Source organism: Papaver somniferum, unplaced genomic scaffold (assembly GCF_003573695.1).
Source record: "Papaver somniferum cultivar HN1 unplaced genomic scaffold, ASM357369v1 unplaced-scaffold_92, whole genome shotgun sequence".
NCBI classification, from domain to species: domain Eukaryota; kingdom Viridiplantae; phylum Streptophyta; class Magnoliopsida; order Ranunculales; family Papaveraceae; genus Papaver; species Papaver somniferum.
Window position 1 is genome coordinate 722,235 of NW_020652304.1, and position 25,882 is coordinate 748,116.

The 25,882-nt window shown below is 37.9% G+C and overlaps 1 protein-coding gene across 1 annotated transcript; it reads right to left on the reverse strand.

The window, feature by feature from the left end:
* Positions 1 to 2,715: 2,715 nt before the first annotated feature.
* LOC113346089 lies at positions 2,716 to 5,254 on the reverse strand. The gene is made up of 3 exons (XM_026589678.1): positions 4,335 to 5,254; positions 3,493 to 3,689; positions 2,716 to 3,370 (listed from the first exon to the last, which is right to left on the reverse strand). Exons 1-3 carry the CDS (start codon positions 5,214 to 5,216, stop codon positions 3,205 to 3,207), a joined length of 1,245 nt encoding a protein of 414 aa, XP_026445463.1. The 5' UTR covers positions 5,217 to 5,254; the 3' UTR covers positions 2,716 to 3,204.
* Positions 5,255 to 25,882: the final 20,628 nt, after the last annotated feature.

Here is a 25,882-nt window from a genome sequence, read left to right on the forward strand (position 1 = left end):
CATACGTATTGGTCGTGGCGATGATACGTTGCGGGATCACCTCTTTTCCCTTAACACGAAGCTTCTTTGTTCCCATGAAGTTCTTCCTCAGCCTCGAGAGATGGAATATCCTCTGCTTTGACTTGCCTACTAGCATCTCCTCCTTGGTGTTCTCCTCACCCCATTGGAACACTACCTTGGTCCATGCATAAATCTTGTCCCACCCAAGTTCTGGCTCGTACCCTTTGTGCTTCACAGCTTTACCTTCTATGCTTAACCGGTAATTAACTTCGCATCATTTGGAGTTATCGTCATTTCTCCAAACGGAATATGTAAAGTATCCGTTTCCCCGTAGTATCTCTCGGCAAAGGAGGAACAAACAGGTTTGTCGTAACCAAAGTCCAAATTGTCGACCGCAGGTACCAACCACGTAGAATTGACTATATCGACTACTTTCAGAACTTCTCCAAGGGTGGATTCTGGAGCTATAAGTGGGCATTGCCTCATCATACTCACTGACGTTCCTGGATTCATACGACGAACAAAATCCTTGTGATCCTATAAAAAAAAACAACCACGATGGACAACAATAAAAACACTACACGAATAATAATGTTTACATCACATAGCATGAGGTTTTGGTACTTACTATGGTATTATAAACGACGGAGGCCCGACTGCCTTTGTAACCTCATAATACCTGTCCTCCATCACCGGGTATACCTAAAGGTGGATCATCAGGGCCGCGAGCAAACATCTTCAGCGGGTCGGGCATGTGGCCATCTTTCTTCTTCTTTGGAGCTTCTATCTTCTTACCTTTTTCTTTAGCGTCTCCTCCTTGGTCTTGTTGTTTAACTTCTTGTTCTTGCACTTGTTATTGAACTTCTCTTATCTCTTCATCAACTTCCTTCTCACTTTATTTTTCATCACTTTCATCCTCACCTTCTTCTTCATCACTTTCATCATCACCTTCTTCTTCATCACTTTCACTCTTATCACTTCCTTGCCACCACTTTGTTCCTCATTAACTTCCTCATCAATTTCTTCTTCTTCAACTTGTTTGTCACCTCCTTCTTATTCAGTAGGTGTATTGAAATCAAATTCTTCATGTGTTGGTTGCTCCGCTTGAGGTGGTGGGTCATTGATGATGATCCCTTTGGCTTTACTCCCCCTGTCCCTTTGGTTTCGGTGGGAATCATTCAAACTTTTACCGTATTCTCGACGCGGTCTCCAAGCCTTAGGAGTAACAAGGTCATATTTACACTTATATTTCTTTTCGGCTTGCTTTTGTTTCCTGTAGAATACGGATTTAAGCGACAAAAAACAATGGAATAGAATGCATTTTTTTAAGTCAAGGTATATAATCGGTTTACTTGATATACATACGAAATCCGATTCCTAACATATAAAATTTACAATCGGATTTTTTAAGTGCTAATGTAACTCGATCCAGAAATCGGTTTACTCGATATACATATAAAGACCGATTTTATACTACACAATCGGTTTTTGTGAAGACATATGTAATCTGATTCCAACAAAATAAAGTTCCAGGAATATTGGCTACAACAATCGGGCTATTTATAAATTAACGTACCTCGATTCCTTTTCACATGCAGAACAATCGGTTTATAAGTTTAAGAACATAATCCGTTTCTAACAAGCATCGGGTTACTTCGACATTAACGTAATCCGATTCTGTGAACCCGGAAATTTTTTGATTTCAAAATTTTTGATTTTTAACCTATTGCATGTTACTAAAACCTAGTTTAGAGGATTGGGTTGATAGAAAAGTACCTGATTCGACTCATTTCCTCCTCTTGTGCGATACGAGAGGCTTCGGCTTCTTCTTGCACTTCCTTCGTTTTCTTTCGAATCACTTCAACAATTCTGGGATCGTTCTCACTGGAATAGGTCATGTTAGTAGCATACTTAGTTCTTGATGGTTTAAACATTTTATAGAAGAAACAAAACGATTAATCGTTTTTAGATCGTCGATCATCAACGATTTTTGGTTTCAAAAAAATAGAAAAAGAGGGAATAGAGAAGATGAAGAATCGGTTTTTAGGTTAGAAATGAAAACTAATTTTAGTTAGTTAGGTTTATTAATAAGGATTGATGGAGGTAATTTAGTAATATTAATATTTTTTTGAGGGTAATTTTGGTAGTTTCCATAAATTTAGAAACCCCTTATCATTGTGTATTAGGTAGATGAAGTAATCTATAGGCTCCGATTAAGTGGCATATGCTCCAATTTAGCCAGGCCGATTTAGATTAAAAAGATATGAAAATGATCTAATTTAGATGTTCTTAAAATTTTGGGGTTTTTGTATGGAGTTTTTATAATTCTTAACATATAGATGGAATTTTTGTCTACCATATTTGGTCACTTGGTCTTTTATCACTTGTTATGTACCATATTTGCCAAAATTTGCTGAAAGTAAAGGAGACTTATTGCTGGGTTTTGTTTCAGCTTCACTGTTGTAGACAATGAACTTTGAATAGTAACAACTGGCTACCTGGTTTAAGAATTTACCAATAGGAAACCTGGTTCCCATCGATGAATGTTTCGATGCTAGTGAACTCGATATTTTATTATTGAACTTAACAAAGGAAATTTTATAGTACTCCAAGACAATAAAATAAATGATTTGCTTACATTTCCCAGAAGTAGATCTTTATATATAAATGTATAGGTAAAGTGTCAAATGTTCAAAACTAAAACCATTACAGCAATGAAATGAAAATGTTCAGAGGTTGAGAGATTCATGTCTACGCATAAAAAGTCCCAAGCTGTGAAAACAGTGTTCCGCACATTACAATTCAAAGTTGTAAGGTTTAAATGGTTTGTGCAAATATCAGAATGTCCAAATTTCAAAATACCAAAGTAGAGACCTTTATATATTTTTTCAACAGTATCTTGTACAAATAAAATGGTCAAGGACTTGGGCAGTCAGAAGGAGTTAAATACCAGCTACAATACCTCTATATATCTGACACCCTAAACAACTCTCATTACAGTTTTTAAATTATCTCGTCTACTCTCTTCACTACCTGTTTTGTTTTTCTTTCTGTTAAAGCTTAATAACCAGAAATGATGCCCACTCTATAAAATGACCCTAAGCTTACACAAAGTTTGTAGAAAGAGTGAAAGATAGAGAGTTTACAAAATACCATCATATGCAAGGACGTCATGCAGCAAAATAGATATCATCCCTAACTAGCCTAACTATGTGTTGGGTAGGGAGCAATCCTCTTACCAACCTCGTCGGGAACTGCTTTCCCAAACTCTACATGGAGAAATTCCCAGTATTTATTCAGCATATGATCCTTGGGTCTAACTTGATCCCACTTCCCTGTGCAGAATATTGCATATGCATCAGCTGCATACCTATCCAAATGAGACACGTGAAACAAGAAATAGATCAAAACATGACATAGAAGAGTTGAAAAATGGCTTCCTTCAGAAAGAAAAAAAGTAGGTTGAGAGAATGTAAATTATGCACAACTTACTTGCCAACACCATGAAGGTCGGTTATGTAGGTCCAGTTCTCCCACAGATACTCCGCAGAGAAGCGCTGAATCATTATTGCTCTTCTATCGTGTATTCCTAGGGTCCAAATAATTTCCTCTATTTCTTGTGGTACAACCTCCAAACTTGACTTCGCATCGGGAAAACGTTTGAAGAAATCAGGCAGAACTTTTCTTACCTGCAGATGGTTTGCTTCAATAGTTAATTCATTGATCACTAACAAAGTTCTAAGCAATGACTACTTCATTGCTAGTCTTACTGCGACTGAAAATGGCGCAGTTCATGACATCAGTGCTCATGGGGTCTTCTGCTTGACACTGACTGCAGAGGGAAAACATAGATTCTAGAATCATAGGCTACCAAAGGCTACTCCTAAGAGATCTAGAGAGGCAATTAAAAAAAAAAAGACTATCTAAAAGTGAGGGTCCCCCAGCGGAGAGAAAAAAGTCGTTTGCTACCAAGTCATATGTTGATGGTGTATTTCTTTGTATTTATTTCTCACCGTATGAAGTGGAGAACAATAACTTTCTCGCCTATGCCATATTTACAACTAGAACAATCAAACTTTCTCAGAAACCTTATATTTTAAAACCAATAGCTTAAAAATTAACAAATGAGACATGATAATACAACAGAATCTAACAAATTGCCTTAAAAATGTGCTTCCACAAAAGAAGTTGACATGCTTTATGTTCCCACCTGATGTTCAAGGGAACAGAACAATGCATACATTTCTATACTAGATGCTAGATCAATGGCCTATGATTCAATAATAAAATTGAAAGTACTTGGAAAAATGAGGATAATAAAATGGAGAACAAACCTGCTTGCCTGAAGTAACATTAAGGAGCATACAAATAACGATTACTCTCCAAGGATCTTCATAGTGATCCTCTTGAAGCAGTTTGTGTGGTGAAACTGGAGGTTTCCATGTATTGTCCGGAGTCTTTCTCAGGTAAGCTTCACAATTACTCTCAGCAAGTGTAAGACGACGCGAAAACGCTGGTGTTTTACGGATCCTCTTCTTCTTAGTTTTTCCCGTGGATTCCTTTTCTGGGGTTTTGATTTCTTCCATCTCTTGGAATCCTGCATTCCTAACCAATCCATTTCTGTTTTGTAAAAATGATTTCACCTCATTATTACAAAACCTCCTTCTCTTCCACTCAGCCACTTGATCATGAAGTTCCACTGGGTTTTGCTTATTACTATCATCATAATTAGAAGAAGAGGCATTACTCTGGTGTGATTGAATGTTGCGTAGTGGTAAAGCTTGTGTAGATTTAGCAGATTTAGCAGATCGGAATGGGATGGGTTTCTTCGGATTCGGAACATAACCAAAACGAGCAAGAACATCATCAATATTCTCAACACATGCTGCTGCTGATGATGATGATTTGGGATTCTCTTGTTTTGGAGGTGTTGATGTTCCGAAATCACCATCAGGGGTTGATTTGGTTTTAAATAGATAATCATCATCATGTGGTTTATTAGGGACAGTAAAATCCCTTTTAGGTCTTTGAACAACAAAATCACCACTATTAAGATGAGGAGGGATTGGAAAGTAAGAAGATACCACTCTAACTTCTTTTCTCTGATTCTTCTTCTTCTTCTCGCCATCTTCCGTCTTTCTCCTTCGCCTCTCCCTTGGTGGCCGTGGTGGTGGTGGCGGTGGTGTTAGGGTTCCGGGGATTTCATTTTTCTCCATTTTTTTTCTAGGAATATGATCAATCTCTTTTACTTTGGTGACGACGGTAAACCAAATATATATACACACAACATTATCGCTTTGGGGTGGGCGTCCATTTGTCTTCAACGATTTTCTTTTTTTTTTTTTTTTTTTTGAGCACTAGCCCATTTTTGTGGGGATTACTTTGTGATTCAATTGTCCACCATAAATTTTAAGGGGTGTCCAAAATTATTAGTGAAGACTATTCTGTCCTTATCCTAATTAATGTTATATATAATCCTAATAAACCACTAATCTAACCCACTAATCTAAAACCTAAATAACCCAACTGATTAAAGAAACCAGTTTCAAAACCTTTCTTCTACTTTCTTTTCTTCTTCGTCTTATTCTTCTTCTCTTCTTTTCCTATTCTTCGTTAACATCGACGTTAATCGTCGATTCGAAAAAATTTCAGCGTCGATTAATCTATCTTTATAAGTAATGGGTACCAAGCAAACACCCAGACTTCCAGGATTGAGTATGGGACTCCCACATTAGTGAGTCTCCCAAAAGAAGTGTTAATTCATAAACAACTTGAGGCACCGTTCAGAGGCAAAATCGATCATCCAACAACAATCAAAAAGTCTGATTCAAGTGAAATGCAAATCCGCGGGTAATTTTTCCTTCATACTCATTCCTTTTAATTTGTTTTTGGTTGAAGAAATTATCAAAACCCATTAAAATGGTAGTTACAGTGAGCATTTCGGCTAGGAGAATTTTCAAAACCCTAGTTTTTTTGTAACCGAACTACCAATATGAAGAACACTTCGGCAATGTCGCAAACTTTAATTATTTTTATGTAACCGAACTGTTTAGTTCGGTAAGCTCGCAAGAAAATTTTGCGTAACCGAACTCTTTCTATATATGGGAAATAAGAGTTCGGTATAATCGATATTTTGACATAGTTAACCGAACTTTGTTATTGTACGCTTCGGTTACATCGTAATTTCTAGAGGAAAACCGAACTTTAGTCTGTCAACCCCTAACATGTAGTTCGATTACTTGGCCACTTACACTAGGTCACCGATCTCCTAGTTCGGTTACTTCGACACTTACATAGTAGATAACCGAACTTTTGTCTGGTGAAATTTTATGTAGGATGTAATCCCATGTTCAATTTTATTTGATAAGAAAATCTTTTGTTTAGCTGATAATGTGGTTTTCATTCATTAGGAAAAAAGGAAAAAGATCTAATCTAGGTCTAGATGAAGATTTGATAACCCCCACCCCTCATGGGAGAATACATTTGGATTTCGAAACTGTGGTGCTAAAAATGCTAAACATGGAGGTGATGGAGGGGGATCGTTAAAGGAAGTGAACCAAAAAAATGTTCCTAATGTAATCCAAGATGTCAATCAAGAGGTGATGGAAAATATAATTGATAATGTTGTCGAAGAAGAAAATGATGATGATGAAGAGGAAGGATATGAAGACCAAGGAAATGAAGAGGTAGAGAAATAAGACCAAGGACAGGGTTTACAAGGAGAAGGACAAGGACAGGGTAAAGATGGGGAAGGACAAGAGGAAAAGGAGGATGAGGAAGAAGATGACGAAGAGGGAGAATAGGATGAAGAGGATGAAGAGGATTAATAGGATGAGAAGGGAGAAGAGGATGAAGAGGAGGAAGTGGATGAAGAGGGTGAAGAGAAAGAAATTGTCCATGTCAAAGAGAAAGTGAAACCGAAGCCTCCTAGTGCTAGATACTTACGCATTTCACCTAGTGAGTTGTGTTTGTCACCGGTGAGCCCAACTTATGGTACTCCAACAGATGGAGGGGAAACTTTGTTTGGCTACAAACACTCATGGGATGCGAAGATCTATGCGACAAAGGTATTCTTAAATAACAAAAAGATTTATTTTTTTTGGACATGTTTCATCAAGTATTAACAGTTTGATGTTCTTTTCGTAGGATCATAATGATGCAATTCGTCTTATTCGTCGTCAAAAGGCGGCCAAATGGGATCTTTCCAAGGAGTGTCCCGAGTTTCAGGCCAAGGTTGAAGAATGTGTGTTGTGGAAAGATATTGAGCTGCAACATGTGGATTTTGACACTGTTGGCGTATCCGCATTTCTCGAGAGACATTATCCCAAGACATATACAATGCATCTTCCATTTGGCAAGATGGGTATTACTCACGATGATTGCAGGAATATCACCGGCCTACCCGTGGAAGGTAATTGTCTTCGTGAAGGCTACAACCCCCGGATGAGTTATGAAGCTCTTGAAGAATTGGCTCTAAAGTGTTTAGGTTGGAATGCAAAAAAGGCCCAATGTGAGTTTAGACGTGCTGTGAGGTCTCCTAAACATGGTGATGAGTATAATCCCAAAGAAGAAGATGGTCAAGAAATTTAAGTTAGTAAAGTTGAAGAAAACATTTGAAAAGACAACTCATAAGGTGAAGAAGGGAAAGTTGGTGATGGACGAGGATACACTTAGGCACCATGTCACCGCTTTTTGGTTATATCATCTAGGAACTGGCATTTTCCTCGACACTTCTGGAAATAAGGTGAACGCACATTACCTACAGCTTTTGGAGAATCTTGATGATATGAACAACTACTCTTGGGCCACTGGGGTGCTTGCATTTGTTTTAGAACAAATGAACAAAGGGTCGAGGATTAAGACAACTCAGATTGAAGGTTATTTAACTCTTATTCAGGTGACCTTCTTCTTTGTCAATTAGCAAGTTATTCGCTATAATTTTCATATCATATATGAGGCTAATATTTTTACTTTTTTCGCATAGGCTTGGATCTATGACCACTTCTCTAAATTGGTATTGGTTAGTGCAAAGCCAAATTATCCCCATGACGAACCTACAGCAGGAAAATGGGTGTTTATGGACGCACAAAAGAAGGAAAAAAAAGAACAGATGGCTTCGTTGAGGGAGAAATTGGATAATCTAACGGTGAACAATGTTGTATTTCACCCATACGGCGTAACAGATGATGTCTCTGTAGATGAAGAAGATTTGAATGGTTATTTTTCCGTTTCGCCTTACTATGGACCAATTTGGCATCCTCACGGCTAGGAAATATATAATCGAATGAGAGTTTTAAGACAACTTTCTTGTGTCCAAATGGATCCCGACGTGGAGAAAGAAAATTTCACTTTGATGGTTGGAGGAACAAAGAACACCGAGAATTAATTTACTTCAAAACATCAACCAACTCCTGCGGTAAGATATTGGAATGAAAAAAGGAAGTACCACTTACCTTTAGGTGATTTAGTACCTTGTGGTGCCGATGTAAAGGCAATTGATGAAGATTATATGGAGTTTTATCAATAAATTAGTCATCCTATTGTGATAAATCGACAACAACAAGTTATTGCCGATAAGGCGAAGGCAAAGGAGAGGGAGGGTAAGAGAGCTCAAAAGGAGATGCCAATTTGTGGAGACGAAGCCATTAAGTTATTGGATAATGTGGTAAGTACATGACTTATCTTTATCTTTAAAGTTGTTATAAAGTGTTGAAAAAATATTTACTTGTGGATATATTTTTTAAATAGGTGAAGAAGGGTACGACATTGTTGAAGAAATGGATGGCTAGAATTCGTAGTGGAGACACGATGTCGGCAAAGGAACAAATCGTGTACTACAGCCAGTGGGAGAAGCTTATTTCTCAAATAATGGTGGAGAAAATTTGCTCCAAGCAAATGAAAAAGGGTCGAAAACAAGGAGAAGGTTCAAGTCTCGATGTTGTTGCCACTGTGAAACTGTATCAGGTAACCTAAGAGCGAGTTCGGTTTGTAAAAAAGCGGGGGTCTAACAACACCACCCAATATTTCGCTTAACAATCTGTATGGAATAACTCCGATATAATTTATGGAGAATCAACTAGACAGTCAGACTCAATCTAGATAAAAGTATCTCAAGGAGTTAATATCTCTCTCTTGATTTGATTTACTCAAGCTAATAGAAATCAGCGAGTCTTTAATCAAATACAAGGAATAACTTGGATGGTACCAAAGACCAATATCCAAGTGTCAATCAATGTAAATCAACAACCAAAAGGTCGGATATTCTAATTAATTGAACTTCAACGCACAACCTGTATTATTTCAATTATAAAGATAAACAATATAATGCTGAAATAGAAATAACACACACCAAAATTTTGTTAACGAGGAAACCGCAAATGCAGAAAAACCCCAGGATCAAGTTCAGATTGAACACACACTGTATTAAGCCGCTACATACAGTAGAATACTCCAAGATAACTTCGGACTGGAATGTAGTTGAACCGCAACCAATCTCACACTGATCCAAGGTACAGTTGTGCTCCATACGTCTCTGATCCCAGCAGGATACTACGCACTAATTCCCTTAGCTGATCTCACCCACAACTAAGAGTTACTACAACCCAAAGTCGAAGACTTGAGGTAAACCAATCTGTCTCACACATACAAGTCTATTGAAATGATCAATCTGTCTCCCACAGATAAACCCAAAAGGTTTTTATTCCGTCTTTTGATAAATCAAGGTGAACATGAACCAATTGATAATCCGGTCTTATATTCCTGAAGAATATCATAGAGTTATCAATCACCTCACAACAATCTTAATCGTATGGTGCGAAACAAGATGTTGCGGAATCACAAACAATGTGACGAAGATATTTGTAATTACATTTTATATCTTGCCTATCGGAGATATCAATCTCAAACCAATCAATCTGATTGTACTCGTACGATAGAAGATGCAAGATCAAATCACACAACTACGATAAAAGTAGTATATGTCTGGCTTCACAATCCCAATGAAGTATTTAAGTCGTTAACCTGGTTTTTAAGAAGAAACCAAAGGTTAAAGGAGAATCGACTCTAGCAAACAAACTAGTATCACACGTACGGTGTGGGGATTAGTTTTGCGCAGATGCTAGAGTTCCCCTTATATAGTCTTTCAAATACGGGTTTGCAATCAATGTTAGCTTAGTAACAAAGCATTCAATATTCACCATTAGATGAAAACCTGATTAGATTCAAGTTAATATATTTCAACCGTTAGATCGAAAACTTAGCTTGTTACACACAAATGAAATGCACGTTTCTAGGTTTGTGTAACCGTACCAAACGTATGCATTTGTTAGTTCAACAATAGTCAACCAAATGGTTCCCAAAAGTTGTAAGTTCAGCATCACCATTGTTGAAGATCCGTAGCTATAACAATGAGAAAACATAGTTCTCGATCATTGTTATACAGTTTCATAGTATTATTACATAGTGTCAAAGTTCAATTGTATCACAACTTTAAAAATAATACTCTGATGATATGTATCACTCCCCCTTAGTCAATACTCCATCTCACATGGAAACCACTCCCCCTTACATAATGATTCGAAAACCATATGTATTTGTAGTGTGAACTACATATTAATTCTCCCCCTTTTTGTCAATAAAATTGGCAAAGGTACAAGAACGGGATCCTAATGAAATTTCCGAAAGAGACATTTCATGACTAAAAAGGAAAATACATACCAACTAATTTAGATGCAATCATAAATCCGAAACTAAATGCATTCATCAAGGAGTTTAAAGATATAAGATAACCTCTATAATATTCCACAACCGCACTCCCCTCAATATTTGGCAATTAAGCACAACAACAAGAGCGACCTTAATTTCGAAAGAAACAAAGGATTTTTATTGGACACCAAAAACCTTGAAGAATGATTTTCTATATCCAAAAACTCAATCAAATTAATCACAATGAAACCATGATTAATTTAACCAAAATACTTAATCAAATTAAACAGAATAGTGATCAATTTAATTGGAAATGCTCAATATAAGAGAACTTACGGATCTACGACTAATTTAACCATAATGAAATGATTAGCTTAACCGTTCATATACTCATCACAAGAAGACTTGGGAGTATTGCAGTATACATATAAAATATGGATCAAGGAAGATCAATACTGTGGAATACACAAGGATTTATTCTATTTTCCATCATTATTTGCATAACGACAATCAATAGACATAATCCTTGCACACAAAAGATTTTAACCTGTCTTCCATCAATAATTGACATAATAGGCTTAACTTTTGTATTTTTCAAGAGTTCATCGATCTTGTATCAATACTTGCATATCGATATATGAAAGTGCTAACTTTTGACATCGTGTGGGATAATAATAGTTCACGGACGCAAACACACATATCTCATAACATATTGCAATATATAAAACCATAAAGATTAATGCTGCAAAAATCATCTTCCAAACAATTTTATAATTTACACAAATAAACCCAAAAACATTAAGATGAAAGCGTTGGACATAGCTATGTGAAATCATAATAATGGCTATTCCAAACTCTAGTAATCCTTCTCAAAACAAGAATAAATTCTCATAAGAAGTTTCCTAGGCATCAAGACAAACTCATAATGCACATATAAGAAGATTTGTCCAAATGCGTATAAACAGATTTTCTTAACGAAGAAGAACATACAAAGTCATTAACGACCATTCACCATAGTTCACTAAGGATGATGGTGAATATTCAAGAATCCCATAGCAATGCATGCTACTTCCCATTCTTGAACTTCCTTCTTTTTGATTCACCAACAACATTCTTGTAAAAGCTACAAATTAGCTTAGAAGAGTAGTACTCCAAGAATCCAAGTGCCCAAGTTCAAGAGAAGTGGAACAAGTGCGACGAAACGGAGCAAAACACTCAAAAACAAGACACAGGATAAATACCAATCTTAACTCATCCAAATTCAAGGTTTCTCATCTCCATTTTGAAGAGAATTCAAAGAGGAAGAGAGTTCAAAAATAATGAGGTCAATCCGAGTTCGGACGAAGAAGTTACGGCCAAAACAAGTTTACTGAATATTGACGTCAAGTATGCATAGGGCTTGCAAACGAATTTTGGTATCCAGGAGCAGTATGCAGACGGGGTTTGCGAACTTAAACCCCTAGATTTTGGTTTTAAATGATGTTATGCATACTTGGTATGTGTACCATGAAGTACAAACATCCCGAACTAATGTTTTCAAACCTAAACATTTAAGATCCTTAAACACAAATCAAGTTAGGTAGAAATGAACGATAATCAAGGTACATGGATCATTATAAGTACTCAAACAAGTAATAAAAACATAAAACTTGCTCAAGTTTATAGACATACCTTTTTAGAAAAGCCTAATTGAATTCTACAGCCTTACCGAATATAATCTGTGTGCCCCAGTTGTTGTGCTTCCGTCACCGTATACGTTGCAGGGCATTTCTTGGTGAGGATGAACTTTCAACACAAACAGGTTGTGTTGAGGTGAAATATGTCTTGCTCACCATGGCACCAAGAAAGAGTATCTTTTCAACAACTCTTAAATCTTGTAGTGTTGAGAAACACCCAAGGAACTGTTTTTATAAGTCAATCAAAGAACTTCAAGAGAACCCAAAAAGATTTGTGTTTCTGATTTCTTGTTTTCCAACTTATAAAAAACAGTTTCTGCATATAGTTTTTAGTATTGCAAAGGGAAACTCTTTTGATAAAAAGAGACGTCCTATATTCTTCATAAAAGAAGACAATACTACTATCTTGATAGGAAGTATCATGAATTGAGAAACAAATCAATTCATGCTTTGAGGTGATACACTCAGATGACAGAGATTTAAACTCTTCTTGTAATTCGTTTAGTTTATCACAACTAATTAGATTACGCAGAGGAGGAGCATTGATCTCACTGATTAGTAAATCAATATCAACCTCAACATAAATATTATTCATCATAACTTGATTTAGCCTGTCAATAGATTCTTGCTCTTTCTGGAGGTATAACTCAATATCAAGAGATAAGATTTCAAGCTTCTATTAAAGCCCTGAAAACACTTCAAGGGATTTTAAACCTGGTGGAGGTTTAAATAGAATTTCTTCTACAGATTTTATTAAATCATTCATGGAAGAGAATTCTGAAATCCCTGGATCTGGTGGTGCATTTATTGAGATCGCACTATTTTCCATAGAGTCAGATCACTACAAACACAGACTTGTAAGGTCTTGAACGTGTTTTCCTGCTCTGATACCAATTGAAAAAGTAGGTGTCTAACAACACCGCCCAATATTTCGCTTAGCAATCCGTATGGACTAACTCCGATATACTTTCTGGAGAATCAACTAGACAAACAGACTCAATCTAGATAAAAGTATCTCAAGGAGTTAATATCTCTCTCTTGATTTGATTTACTCAAGCTAATAGAAATCAGCGAGTCTTTAATCAAATACAAGGTAAAACTTGTATGGTACCAAAGACCAATATCCAAGTGTCAATCAATGTAAATCAACAACCAAAAGATCGGATATTCTAATTGATTGAACTTCAACGCACACCCTGTATTATTTCAATTATAAAGATAAACAATATAATGCGGAAATAGAGATAACACAGACACCAGAATTTTGTTAACGAGGAAACCGCAAATGTAGAAAAACTCAGGGACCTAGTCCATATTGAACACACACTGTATTAAGCCGCTACAGACACTAGTCTACTCCAACCTAACTTCGTACTGGACTGTAGTTGAACCCCAACCAATCTCACAGTGATCCAAGGTACAGTTGAGCTCCCTACGTCTCTGATCCCAGCAGGATAATACGCACTTGATTCCCTTATCCGATCTCACCCACAACTAAGAGTTGCTAAAACCCAAAGTCGAAGACTTGAAATAAACCAATCTGTCTCACACAGACAAGTCTATTGAAATGATCAATCTGTCTCCCACAGATAAACCCAAAAGGTTTTGTTCTGTCTTCTGATATATCAAGGTGAACATGAACCAATTGATAATCCGGTCTTATATTCCCGAAGAACAACCTAGAGTTATCAATCACCTCACAACAATCTTAATCGTATGGTAGCGAAACAAGATGTTGCGGAATCACAAACAAGGAGACGAAGATGTTTGTGATTACTTTTTATATCTTGCCTACCGGAGATATAAATCTCAAGCCAATCAATCTGATTGTACTCGTATGATAGAAGATGCAATATCAGATCACACAACTACGATAAAATTAGTATCGGTCTGGCCTCACAACCCCAATGAAGTCTTTAATTCGTTAACCTGGTTTTTAAGAAGAAACCAAAGGTTAAAGGAGAATCGACTCTAGCAAACAAACTAGTATCACACGTACGGTGTGGGGATTAGTTTTGGACAGATGCTAGAGTTCCCCTTATATAGGCTTTCAAATCCGGGTTTGCAATCAATGTTAGCTTAGTAACAAAGCATTCAATATTCACCGTTAGATGAAAACACGATTAGATTCAAGCTAATATATTTCAACCGTTAGATCGAAAACTTAGCTTGTTACACACAAATGAAAGGCACGTTTCTAGGTTTGTGTAACCGTACCCAAACGTATGCATTTGTTGGTTCAACAATAGTCAACCAAATGGTTCCCAGAGGTTGTAAGTTCAGCATCACCGTTGTTGAAGATCCGTAGCTATAACAATGAGAAAACATAGTTCTTGATCATTGTTATACAGTTTCATAGTATTATTACATAGTGTCAAAGTTCAATTGTATCACAACTTCAAAAATAATACTATAATGATATGTATCACTCCTCCTTAGTCAATACTCCATCTCAAATGGAAACCACTCCCCCTTACATAATGATTCGAAAACCATATGTATTTGTAGTGTGAATTACATATTAATTCTCCCCCTTTTTTTCAACAAAATTGGCAAAGGTACAAGAACGGGATCCAAATGGAATTTCTGAAAGAGACATTTCATGACTAAAAAGAAAAATACATACCAACTAATCTAGATGCAGTCATAAATCCGAATCTAAATGCATTCATCAAGGAGTTTAAAGATACAGGATAACCCCTGTAATATTCCACAACCGCACTTCCCTCAATAATTGGCAATTAAGCACAACAACAAGAGCGACCTTAATTTCGAAAGAAACAAAGTATTTTTATTGGACACCAAAAACCATGAACAATGATTTTCTATATCCAAAAACTCAATCAAATTAATCACAAGTAAACCCATAATTAATTTAATCAAAATACTTAATCAAATTAAACACTAGAGTGATCAATTTAATTGGAAATGCTCAATATAAGAGAACTTACGGAGCTACGACTAAGTTATCCATAAGGAAATGATTAGCTTAACCGTTCATATACTCATCACAAGAAGGCTTGTGGAGTATTGCAGTATACACATAAAATATGGATCAAGGAAGATCAATACTGCGGAATACACAAGGATTCATTCTATTTTCCATCATTAATTGCATAACGACAATCAATAGACATAATCCTTGCACACAAAATATTTGAACCTGTCTTCCATCAATAATTGACATAATAGGCTTAAATTTTGTATTTGTCAAGAGTTCATCGATCTTGTATCAATACTTGCATATCGACATATGAAAGAGCTAACTTTTGACATCGTCTGGGATAATAATAGTTCACGAACGCAAACACACATATCCCATAACATATTGCAATATATAAAACCATAAAGATTAATACTGCAAAAATCATCTTCCAAACAATTTTAGAATTTACACAAATAAACCGAAAAACATGAAGATGAAAGCGTTGGATATAGCTATGTGAAATCATAATAATGGCTATTCCAAACTCTAGTAATCCTTCTCAAAACAAGAATAAATTCTCATAAGAAGTTTCATAGGCATCAAGACAAACTCGTAATGCACATATAAGAAGATTTGTCCAAAGGCGTATAGAAATATTTTCTTAACAAATAAGAACATACAAAGTCATTAACGACCATGCACCATAGTTCACTAAGGATGATGGTGAATAGTCAAGAATCCCATATCAATGCATGTTACTGCCCATTTTTGAACTTCCTTCTTTGTGATTCACCAACAAAATTCTTGTAAAAGCTATAAATTAGCTTATAAGAGTAGTACTCCAAGAATCCAAGTGCCCAAGTCCAAGAGAAGTGGAACAAGTGCGACGAAATGGAGCAAAACACTTATAAACAAGAGACTGGACAAATACAAATCTCAACTCATCCAAATTCAAGGTTTCTCATCTCCATTTTGAAGAGAATTCAAAGAGGAAGAGAGTGCAAAAATAACGAGGTCAATCCGAGTTCGGACGAAGAAGTTACGGCCAAAACAAGTTTACCGAATATCGACGTCAAGTATGCATACGGGTTTGCAAATGAATTTTCGTATCCTGGAGCAGTTTGCATACGTGGTTTGCGAACTTAAACCCCTGGATTTTGGTTTTAAATGATGTTACGCATACTTGGTATGTGTACCATGAAGTCCAAACATCTCTAACTAATGTTTTCAAACCTAAACATTTAAGAACCTTAAACACTGATCAAGTTAGGTAGAATGAACGATAATCAAGGTACATGGATCATTATAAGTACTCAAACAAGTAATAAAAACATAAAACTTGCTCAAGTTTATAGACATACCTTTTTAGAAAAGTCCAATTGAATTATACAGCCTTACCGAATATAATTTGTGCCCCCCAGTTGTTGTGCTTCCCTCACCGTATACATAGCAGGGCATTTCTTGGTGAGGATGCACTTTCAACACAACACAAGTTGTGTTGAGGTGAACAATGTTTTGCTCACCATGGCATCAAGAAAGATTTTCTTTCCAACAACTCTTAAATCTTGTAGTGTTGAGAAACACCCAAGGAATTGTTTTTATAAGTCTATCAAAGAACTTCGAGAGAACCCAAAAAGATTTGTGTTTCTGATTTCTTGTTTTCCAACTTATAAAAAACAATTTTTGCAGATAGTTTTTAGTACTGCAAAGGGAAACTCTTTTGATAAAAAGAGACGTCCTAGATTATTCAGAAAAGAAGACAATACTACTATCTTGATAGGAAGTATCAATATTTGAGCAACGAATCAATTCATGCTTTGAGGTGATACACTCAGATGACTGAGATTTAAACTCCTCTTGTAATTCGTTTAGTTTATTACAACTAATTGGATTACGCAGATGTTTTGGGGTAAAAACTGATTCTGCTGTTTTTAGTAATTTGGGGTGTGTTGATGAGAAAAGAGTTCAAACCCTAAACAAATGCACTGCACGGGAATGATTTTAGGTTCGAGAATTAAATTTGTAAGACTCTGGCCTAAACCAAGAAATGGTCGTTCCAGATTCAATTCGGTCACAAGGTGAAGGAGAATGGTTAATCTTAGGGAGGGAAGCGAAGAAGGTGCTGAGATATTGAAAGTGTTAGATTTTTATGACTTGTATCAGAATGTTGAATTGACTTGCACAATGTAAGCTATCAGTTCCAAGTGTTTTTTCTGGATATTGTGATACAACACTTGGTTTTCTCTGTGTTGTTTGAAAATATGTTGAAGAATCTATTTATACAAGTCATTTGAGCGCAATACTCATCTCGTAGGAAATGGAGGAAGTTGAGTGATGGAGTAGTGGGGTCGTGTAGGTGATTGTCACATGATCACGCCTTTGCCCACTTCCCTCATCATCATTAACCGACCATCTTTCCTGACATGTTCTCGTAATGGGCGCGTTGCACGCCGCACGCTGTAAACCGCCAGACCAATACCCCAGTAAGTATCCCCCAGTTTGTGACATGTTTGATGTCTCGAATGAGCGGGTCAAGTCGTGGGACCCGCCGCAAGAAATAGCATATGGTGCTATTAGGTTAAATAACTAAGTTATTTATGGAATTGATATTCATGAAATATCGTGAATGCTCGATGCATGTAATGCATCGCTTTTAAGCAAGAAACTCAAAACAATCGATATTAATGAAGCATCGTTGTTTTAAAGCTTGATTGAACAAGTCGCTGATTAAGCGTCTTAAAATGGCAGCACGTCCAACCATCTTCGAGTGATCGTTTAGAGGCCGCATGGGCGGGCCACTATTTGGTCGATCACTCCCTGTGGCAGAGTGGAGGACGGTAATCATTGATGCGTTTCATTGATCGCCTAACTTTTAATCCAAATCCGTCCGACCAAGATGGCAAATTTGGACGGACGAGATGATTTACGGCACATATTTGCTGCCAATGATGGATTTTAGGGTTTTTAGAGGTGCGCAACATCCCATGTTTGGCTTGATAGATTCCAAGCATGGGTACTAATTTTGGAGGGACCAAATAGGCATGAGTGGAGACGTCCCGCCGGCGTGCATGTCTACACCTCTCGGTCCCACAAAGACTCGATCTAGGACACTCAATTTGACCGGCAAAGATGAGTGGTCGTGATCGATTTGCGACAGAAATACAATGCCGCAAAGGTTTAAAAGCCGTGTGGCATGCCACCTTTGGGTGTGCGTTTCGAGGCGCCGAGCCCTAATCTGCATAGGCCGGCCGATGACTTCTTGAGTCTATATCTACACCCTCCGTTTAGGCTGGCCAAGATGGATGGTCATGATCGAACTACGGCAGATGTGCATTGCCGCAAACCCTAATTAGGTTTTTGAAACAGTCACGCCCTCGTGACTTTTCCCAAGCGGTTTGGCACGCTGTGAGCCTCCTCTTGGGATATCGATCACGTGGGGCCCATGCTAGGCTGACGGTGAACGCATGTGCACCTTCCTGATGGTTCTAAATGCGATCTAAGTCATCCAAACAAGCTGGCTAAATTGGATGGTTATGATCGATTTAAGACACTAGTGGACTTCCGCGACCCTTAGAAGCATCACGCCTGCCATGGTTCAAGCAAACGTTTCATTTCTCCATGGCCTTGCCGTGAGGAACCGATTGGGTGACGGAAAATTGGGCCTACACACGTGTGCGTTAGCGCTTCCATGATCATTCATGGGATGATCTAATCCGTCCAACCAGGATAGCGAAGTTGGACGGTTGCGATAGTTTTAAGACTTCCCTGAACAATTTATGCTCGTCGAGCTTTGTTTTTACGTAGCGCGAACGCTCATATTTGGGTCAGTGTTTGAAGCGATTATGAACAAGTTAAATACAGCTCGATCGACTAGGGCACTAGTGGGCCCGCTGGTGATTACTATGGCGCCTTTTTGATCGGCCAAAGCTCAATCTAAGACGTCGAACTTGGATGGCCAAGTTGGACGAACGTGATGACTTTGAGACCGTCATGGTCGGTCTAGCTCTTTTGAGCTTCTAAATAGCGCGAACACCCATGTTTAGGTCGGCGTTTGAATTGCTTGTGAATAAGCATAAGACTACTCGATCGACTAGGGAACTAGTGGGCCCGTCGGTGGTCACTATAGTGATTTCCTAGTTATGCTAGGAGTATTTAAGTTTGTTAAATCACGCGGCCAAATCGTGTGGCCGTGATTATTTTTTGAGACTGATGTGGACAATCCAGATTATCCTTAAGGAATTTAAACGGATCGCGCAACTTTTAATTAAAAGGTGTGTGAACGCGCTGATCTCTTTGTCAGAGGGTGGTGTAGCTTGTGTGAGTGTTTTTATGTAGGTCTCAATACTGACACTTCAGGAGATTCATGCTACTCTGTTGCAAGCGAACATTTAATCGTCATGTCATGCCAATATTGAGAGTTCGCTGGGGAACATAGCATAGGAAAACACTAGGCAGGCCATGCATTAGTGAATAATGTCGGTTCAAGATAAAATTTATAGAATATTTGGGATTTTTTCTACATGCACCATTCTGAGTAAATTTTATACACATAAATATATTTAATTTCTCAATACATATATGAGAGAAGAGGCTTAGGCACTCAACACTTTTAAATGGCTCCATTTAATTAGTGAATAATGCAACTAGGAGCTCAAATACTCGTTAGGCTCTATACTAGTGAACAATTCATCTAGGAGCTTGAGTTTCAATACAATATGAAGAGCGACATATGCACTCATCAGATTTTGATATATTCTTCAAATTCCTTGTGGAATATGGACATATCAAGGTCTATTACTTTTGATGCCGGGTCAGGTAGATAGACTTTTACAATTTTCGCCATAAACTAAGAACCACCATCAACATTAAGTCCCCTGCTTAGTACGTAATAGTGACATTGTTGCGGGGTAAGCACTAGATGGTGACAGACGAAAAAACAAAACCAATAAGATGAAGTAGATAGATGTTACCAGAGGTATATCGCTTGGTTTGAACTTCCCTTGAAGTCGTACTGGTGAAGCAGCTTCTAATCAGGGGAAACCAACAATTTACCACTCTTGCTCATCAATGGTAGGAAAAAAGGAAGCGGCATGTCCAGTCAAGTCCTTGGATCTCAACTAGATTCTCTGAATCTCGTTCATATGAGCGAGAGGAAGAAACCCTTTCTGGCTTTAAAATTTCGTCGGGTGTAAAGGGAGCTTATGTTCTTTCCTGTTTTGCACGAACATCAAGACCCACCCATCTTCATGTACACCAAACAACAACAAGGTAAGTCCATCTCGTCTTGGTATTCCTAATGTGGGTGAAATATCCACGTTTAATTCAATGTGATTGAATTTCTTAGTTAGCAGCGATAGAGCGAGTATAAACAACAACAAAGCAATCTGGGAATATTTCTGCTACTAAGCCAAGGGGAATTAATGATTCCAAAGACATGCCCAATATGGATGATGACTTCTTCGAAGTGTCCTATACGACTGTTAGGACTCATCTTAATCACGTGATTTACCATCGATATCCACTGGAATGCGTAATTTCTGTCTCCAGCCTCTCCAGTAAATTTCAAAATTTTCCGAACTCCATTATTCTCGATTGCGAGAGGCCTTGACTTTAAGTTGTTCGGTGGTTGTATGAGTGGTATCCTCTAGGAAAGGTGGAGGCAGTCTCTAGGGGAAATAGATTCTGCCAGAGAGGATTGCAGGTGGTGCTCGAACATCTACAGTGATCTCCAATTCCTCGGATGTACGTGTATGTACATGTTTTTCTCTGTTTGACTGGCTGACTTAGCTAGATATCTTTGAACTAATCTTGCTCAACTTATTTCGTAGTTTTAATGCTTTAAGAAGATGAACGTCCTTGTTGGATTTACGCGAGTTGCATGTATCCAGGATGACGTTGCAGGAAAAACCGAGAGGTAATGGAGGCGACCGACGATGTTGAGGATTTGACTGCACTCTCGACCCTCAATTTGATGCTCCTCATGTAAATCACGTGTTAATGGGGGTTCAGCGTGTCAAGAAGTATGCTGAATTATACGCCCGAATATTGAAGAATTATGGACACATTTCCATGACCAAATGTGTAGTATGATCAGGCACGCTGCTTCTGGATGAGTGATCGAATATCAGAAGTATCCTCAAGACATGTGTGTAGATTTCGAATTTAATGTTTCTTGGTTATGTGAAGGTATTTCCAAAATCCGAAATTTGCGAACTGAAATGGATAGGATTCCTTCCATGAATCTCACTAATCATAAATCAAAAATTGAGAAACTATCTCAGGTGTTGAAGTTGAAGCAGGCTACTATTCGGGATATAAAAAATGTTTTCTCTAAAAAAAATGAAATGTTGCTGAATGATTTCCCTTGAACACCTTCATTTCCTTCCCAGGAATTTGTAAAGACGAGACGTTCCTTTGTGGTTTGATTTGGTTTTGAACAGGTAGGTGGATTCTCTTGAAGAATAGAGGTTTTTGTTTAGTGAAATAAATGGTGTTTCAGTGAAATCTTAACTATGAATGCAAATTGGTGCAAACATTTTGGATGGATTGTAAGTATTGTATGAAAACAGGGGAAATACTAAGGAAATGGCAATATAATGTTTCAGGAACTGATGAAAGCTACCTAGTGTGTATTGCTACTCCTCCCAATTGTCAGTAACAAGGAGTTTGCAATAGTCACCTTGTTTAATTTCAGAAACTAGGTAAGGCTCTTGCTACTTGACCTCTGGACCTATTATCCTCGATTGAGACTTCTTCTAAACATTTGACAAAATATTGACAGGGACCAGCTTCCTTTTCACATCGCCTAGTCGCAGTCGGGTTGACGATCGGATCAAGTCCCCAGTTCTTGGTGAGATGAGGATTAACACACTGTAAAAGAGGTTTTTCGAGAAGACTTACTCGTGCGTTTGAGCCTCGGGATATACGATATGGGCGCTTCTGGACTTCCCTTCGTAGTCCCTACATTAATCAACGCTTTTCCCAACTCGACATCTCTAAGATAAACAGTGGTGAAGAGTCCACAGCCGCTTATGCCAATCATGTCTTCCATAAGAGATTTAGGCATGGGGGCAGCTTCATCGATCGAAGGTAGTCGCTTTCCCGATACAACACAATTAAGAGCGGCAAAGATATCTTGACGTTGTGCCTTGGAGAAATAGAGAATTTCACGCACATGTTCCATGGTTGATTGCACAGTTTTGTAGACGGAGTCCCCAGAAAGCATGCAACAGCTTCTAATAGGAGGATGGTATTTGTATACTCCTTCAGTGCCTCGTTGGAGTTCCCCTGAGTCAATCTTCTCCTGGAAGATGTGCTTCAATTTGTTGCAGTCACTTGTAGGATGGTTGACAAACCTATGGAAGCGGCAGTACTTGGGATCTTCCATTTCTTGTTTAGTGGGAGGACGTTTGACACGAGGTAGCTTGATGATGTCATCTTGTATCCAGACCTCCAAGAGTTCAATCACCTCTTCCATTGGAAAGGGAAAATCTGGGAATCTTCAGAAGGAATTCAGTCTTCCTCAGAGCTGCTGCCAAAATAAGCCAGCCACTGAAGCGCTTTCTCCTCGTGAGATTCTTGAGAAGATTGAAATATAGGATCAGGAAAGCCCTTCCTTTCTCTCAAGCCCATAAAGCAACAATTTTGTGATTTAACGGTGTTTCCTAGTGTTTCATCTCTACATATTAGTACCTGGAAGAACATAAGAACCTTTTGAAATGGCATTGTAGTAGTAACCGAATGTGTTGGTGATATGGTTCAACTGAATCATTTTGCTCAAGACGCAAAACGAGATGCACAACTGAGACGCAAAACGAGATACGCGTACATCCGCATAGCATAATTGTGAAACAAGGAAATAAGATGGTCATTTAATGTATTCTGCAATAGCAATTTTTTTAATGCAGCAATGGTGAAAAGATCGACTTTTATAATGGGAAACATTATCTATATACCCCTATTATGAGACCCCTTGCAAAAATATCCTTATGAACTTTACAAATACCCCTAAGCCTAATACATTACTAAAATACCCTATTTTGTATAGTATATATACAAAACCACCACCACCACCACTATTTAAAAATAAATAAATAAAATCTCTACTGCCCACACCACTGTCCACCACCAACCACCACCGTCCACCGCCTCCAACCACCGACGACCACCACCACCACCGACCACCACCACCAACAACAACCACCGCCGCTAACCAACACCACCACCGACCACCACCACCAACAACAACCACCGCCGCTAACCAACACCACCACTGTCTACTACCGCCGCCGCCAACAACCGTCACCCACCGCCGCCGTTAACCACCATCGCCGCCGCCAACCACCACCACCATGTGGAGTCATCTTGCTCAAGTTGTGTCCATATCTGAGGCAACTAGCTCAAGTTGTCTTCACAAGTAAAGGCAACTAGCACAAAGTTATCTTCAAAAGTGAAAGAAACTAGCCCAAGTTGTCTTCAGATATGGAGGCAACTAGCACAAATTGTCTCCAAAAACATAAAAATTATACACAAATAACTCGAACACACATCTTCTGACATATAGTCAGTTGTGCTACCATTGCACCACAGGTTCGCCACACCATCAGTGCTCAACCAACAATTCAAACCACCACCAGACAAACACCATATCCTTCATCTCTGCTACTGCAAACTATACCTGCAACAGCTTCATGACCACAACCGTTAAATCACACTCATAGCAGCAGAATAATCCCTCCACTTTACTGCAAAGTTAAAAACACAAAGATGTAAGCATAATGATTTGAAGTTCAAGCAGAAAAGGCAATCAAAGACATGTGTACAATAAAGTATAAGAAAATGAATATAAAAAGGTATCAGGAGTTCAAGACTAAACCATTTGAAACAGGAAAACATACTTTTCACAACAGGGTATACACAAAGACAGATTAACACTATGAAGCTTAATGAATACCATAACCCATTCAATAACGTGAACATATAACATATCAGTACACGCATTAAATCTCATATATGATAGTAAAAAATGTACCTAATCCATTGTCATTGAGGAAGTTGAATGCAAGACAATGGAACAAGTAAGTCCTCTTGCACACACACATCTTTGGCTATAATAACATCATCTCCTACACTCCAATTAATCAAGAAGCCAACCATTCGTCTAACCCGGCAATTCAGCTCAAACTTCTGCTTGCATATTACCATTCTATTACCACTTGAAACACACACCAAAAATGCATCTGCAAGATCAATTCAAGACTAATTTCAGCATCATCATCTCTTGTAACACACCACCACCTCCCACTGCAGCAACATCAATCACCAATTCAACACCATCTGAGACTGAAGTACCACCATTTTCCTTTATTGCAGCAGCAACCTAACATTCATCTAACTTCAACTCTGTCATCAGTATTTCCTTGAATTATGTCAAAACTTACAGTAAAACCCACAACCATTACTAGTTACACATACTCACTTCAGAATCTGGTTTTTTCAACATTATTGAAAACAAATTCAGAAGATTAGCAAGATGGAAACTAAATAAAAACAAATTTCAATCCAAAATAGAGATTTACTGGTTGGATTCCATCTAACTGAATCTTTGAATCGATTCTCATCGATCTCAATATCCAAACGAACTGGAATTAAAGCTTCAGAAGTTGGGCTATATACAAAAACAAACCACTAATTCCATTATCTCCGAACTCATACAGTAGTAAACTTTGAAACATGAAATTGAGAAGGAGAACCTACATTCGGAAATTGAAACATCCTAACGAACCCTAAATTCTTTGATTAAAGTTTTTCAAATTTTTTTTGTATTGTCGAACTCAGATTAATAAGAATCATCTTCAAATCGAGTAGTTGTTAAGCTTCAATAAATTAAAATTTCGAGTATTTAGTTCGAAATTACCAGAAAATGAAACCTAAATTCAGATCTCTCGATCTCCTGAAACTAAATCTGATATTGAAAATCAGTGACAAATCGAGAAAAACAAGAAGATGATGTTGATGTTGATATTGAACTCTTGATGATGATTATCAAACCTGGTTTTTGAATCTGAAGGTTGGTGTTGGTTACGGCGGCGGAGAAACGGTGCTTAATGTGGTGGCGGTGATGGGCGAAAGCGGAGGAGAGAAAAGTAGATCGAGAGAAATTTCTACTGATTGTGGTGGCGGTGATGGGTGAAAGCGGAGGAGAGTTGGGTGTGGTGCTATATGTGGTGGTTTAGGTAGTGACAGAGCTGATAATGGAAGCGATGAAGTTGGTGGTGGCGGAGACGAAGATGTTGCTAGTGGTGAAACGATGAAGATGTGTCGGCTAGTTCAATTGATTCTTTTCTGAGTGAGAATAAAGAGAAGTCTGAATATAAGACACAAAGGTTAAAAATGGGGTTATGAGAATTATTTTGTTGAACATAATTTCAGTTTTGCCATTAGGGGTATTTGTAAAGACTCATAAGGGTATTTGTGCAGGATCCACGGTTAGTAGGGGTGTTTGTAACATTCCCACTTTATAATGTTAACCTTCGAGACACTGGAAAGATTAATACTTATCATAAAACATTACCGG

Bases quoted from the DNA above. Each gene is read 5' to 3' on its own strand.
- LOC113346089 (XM_026589678.1), bottom strand. From the start codon at position 5,216: ATGGAGAAAAATGAAATCCCCGGAACCCTAACACCACCGCCACCACCA. The intron at 3,690-4,334 runs GTTTGTTCTCCA...AACCATCTGCAG, and splicing joins ATGTTACTTCAGGCAAGCAG to GTAAGAAAAGTTCTGCCTGA. The intron at 3,371-3,492 runs GTAAGTTGTGCA...TCATTTGGATAG, and splicing joins GACCTTCATGGTGTTGGCAA to GTATGCAGCTGATGCATATG.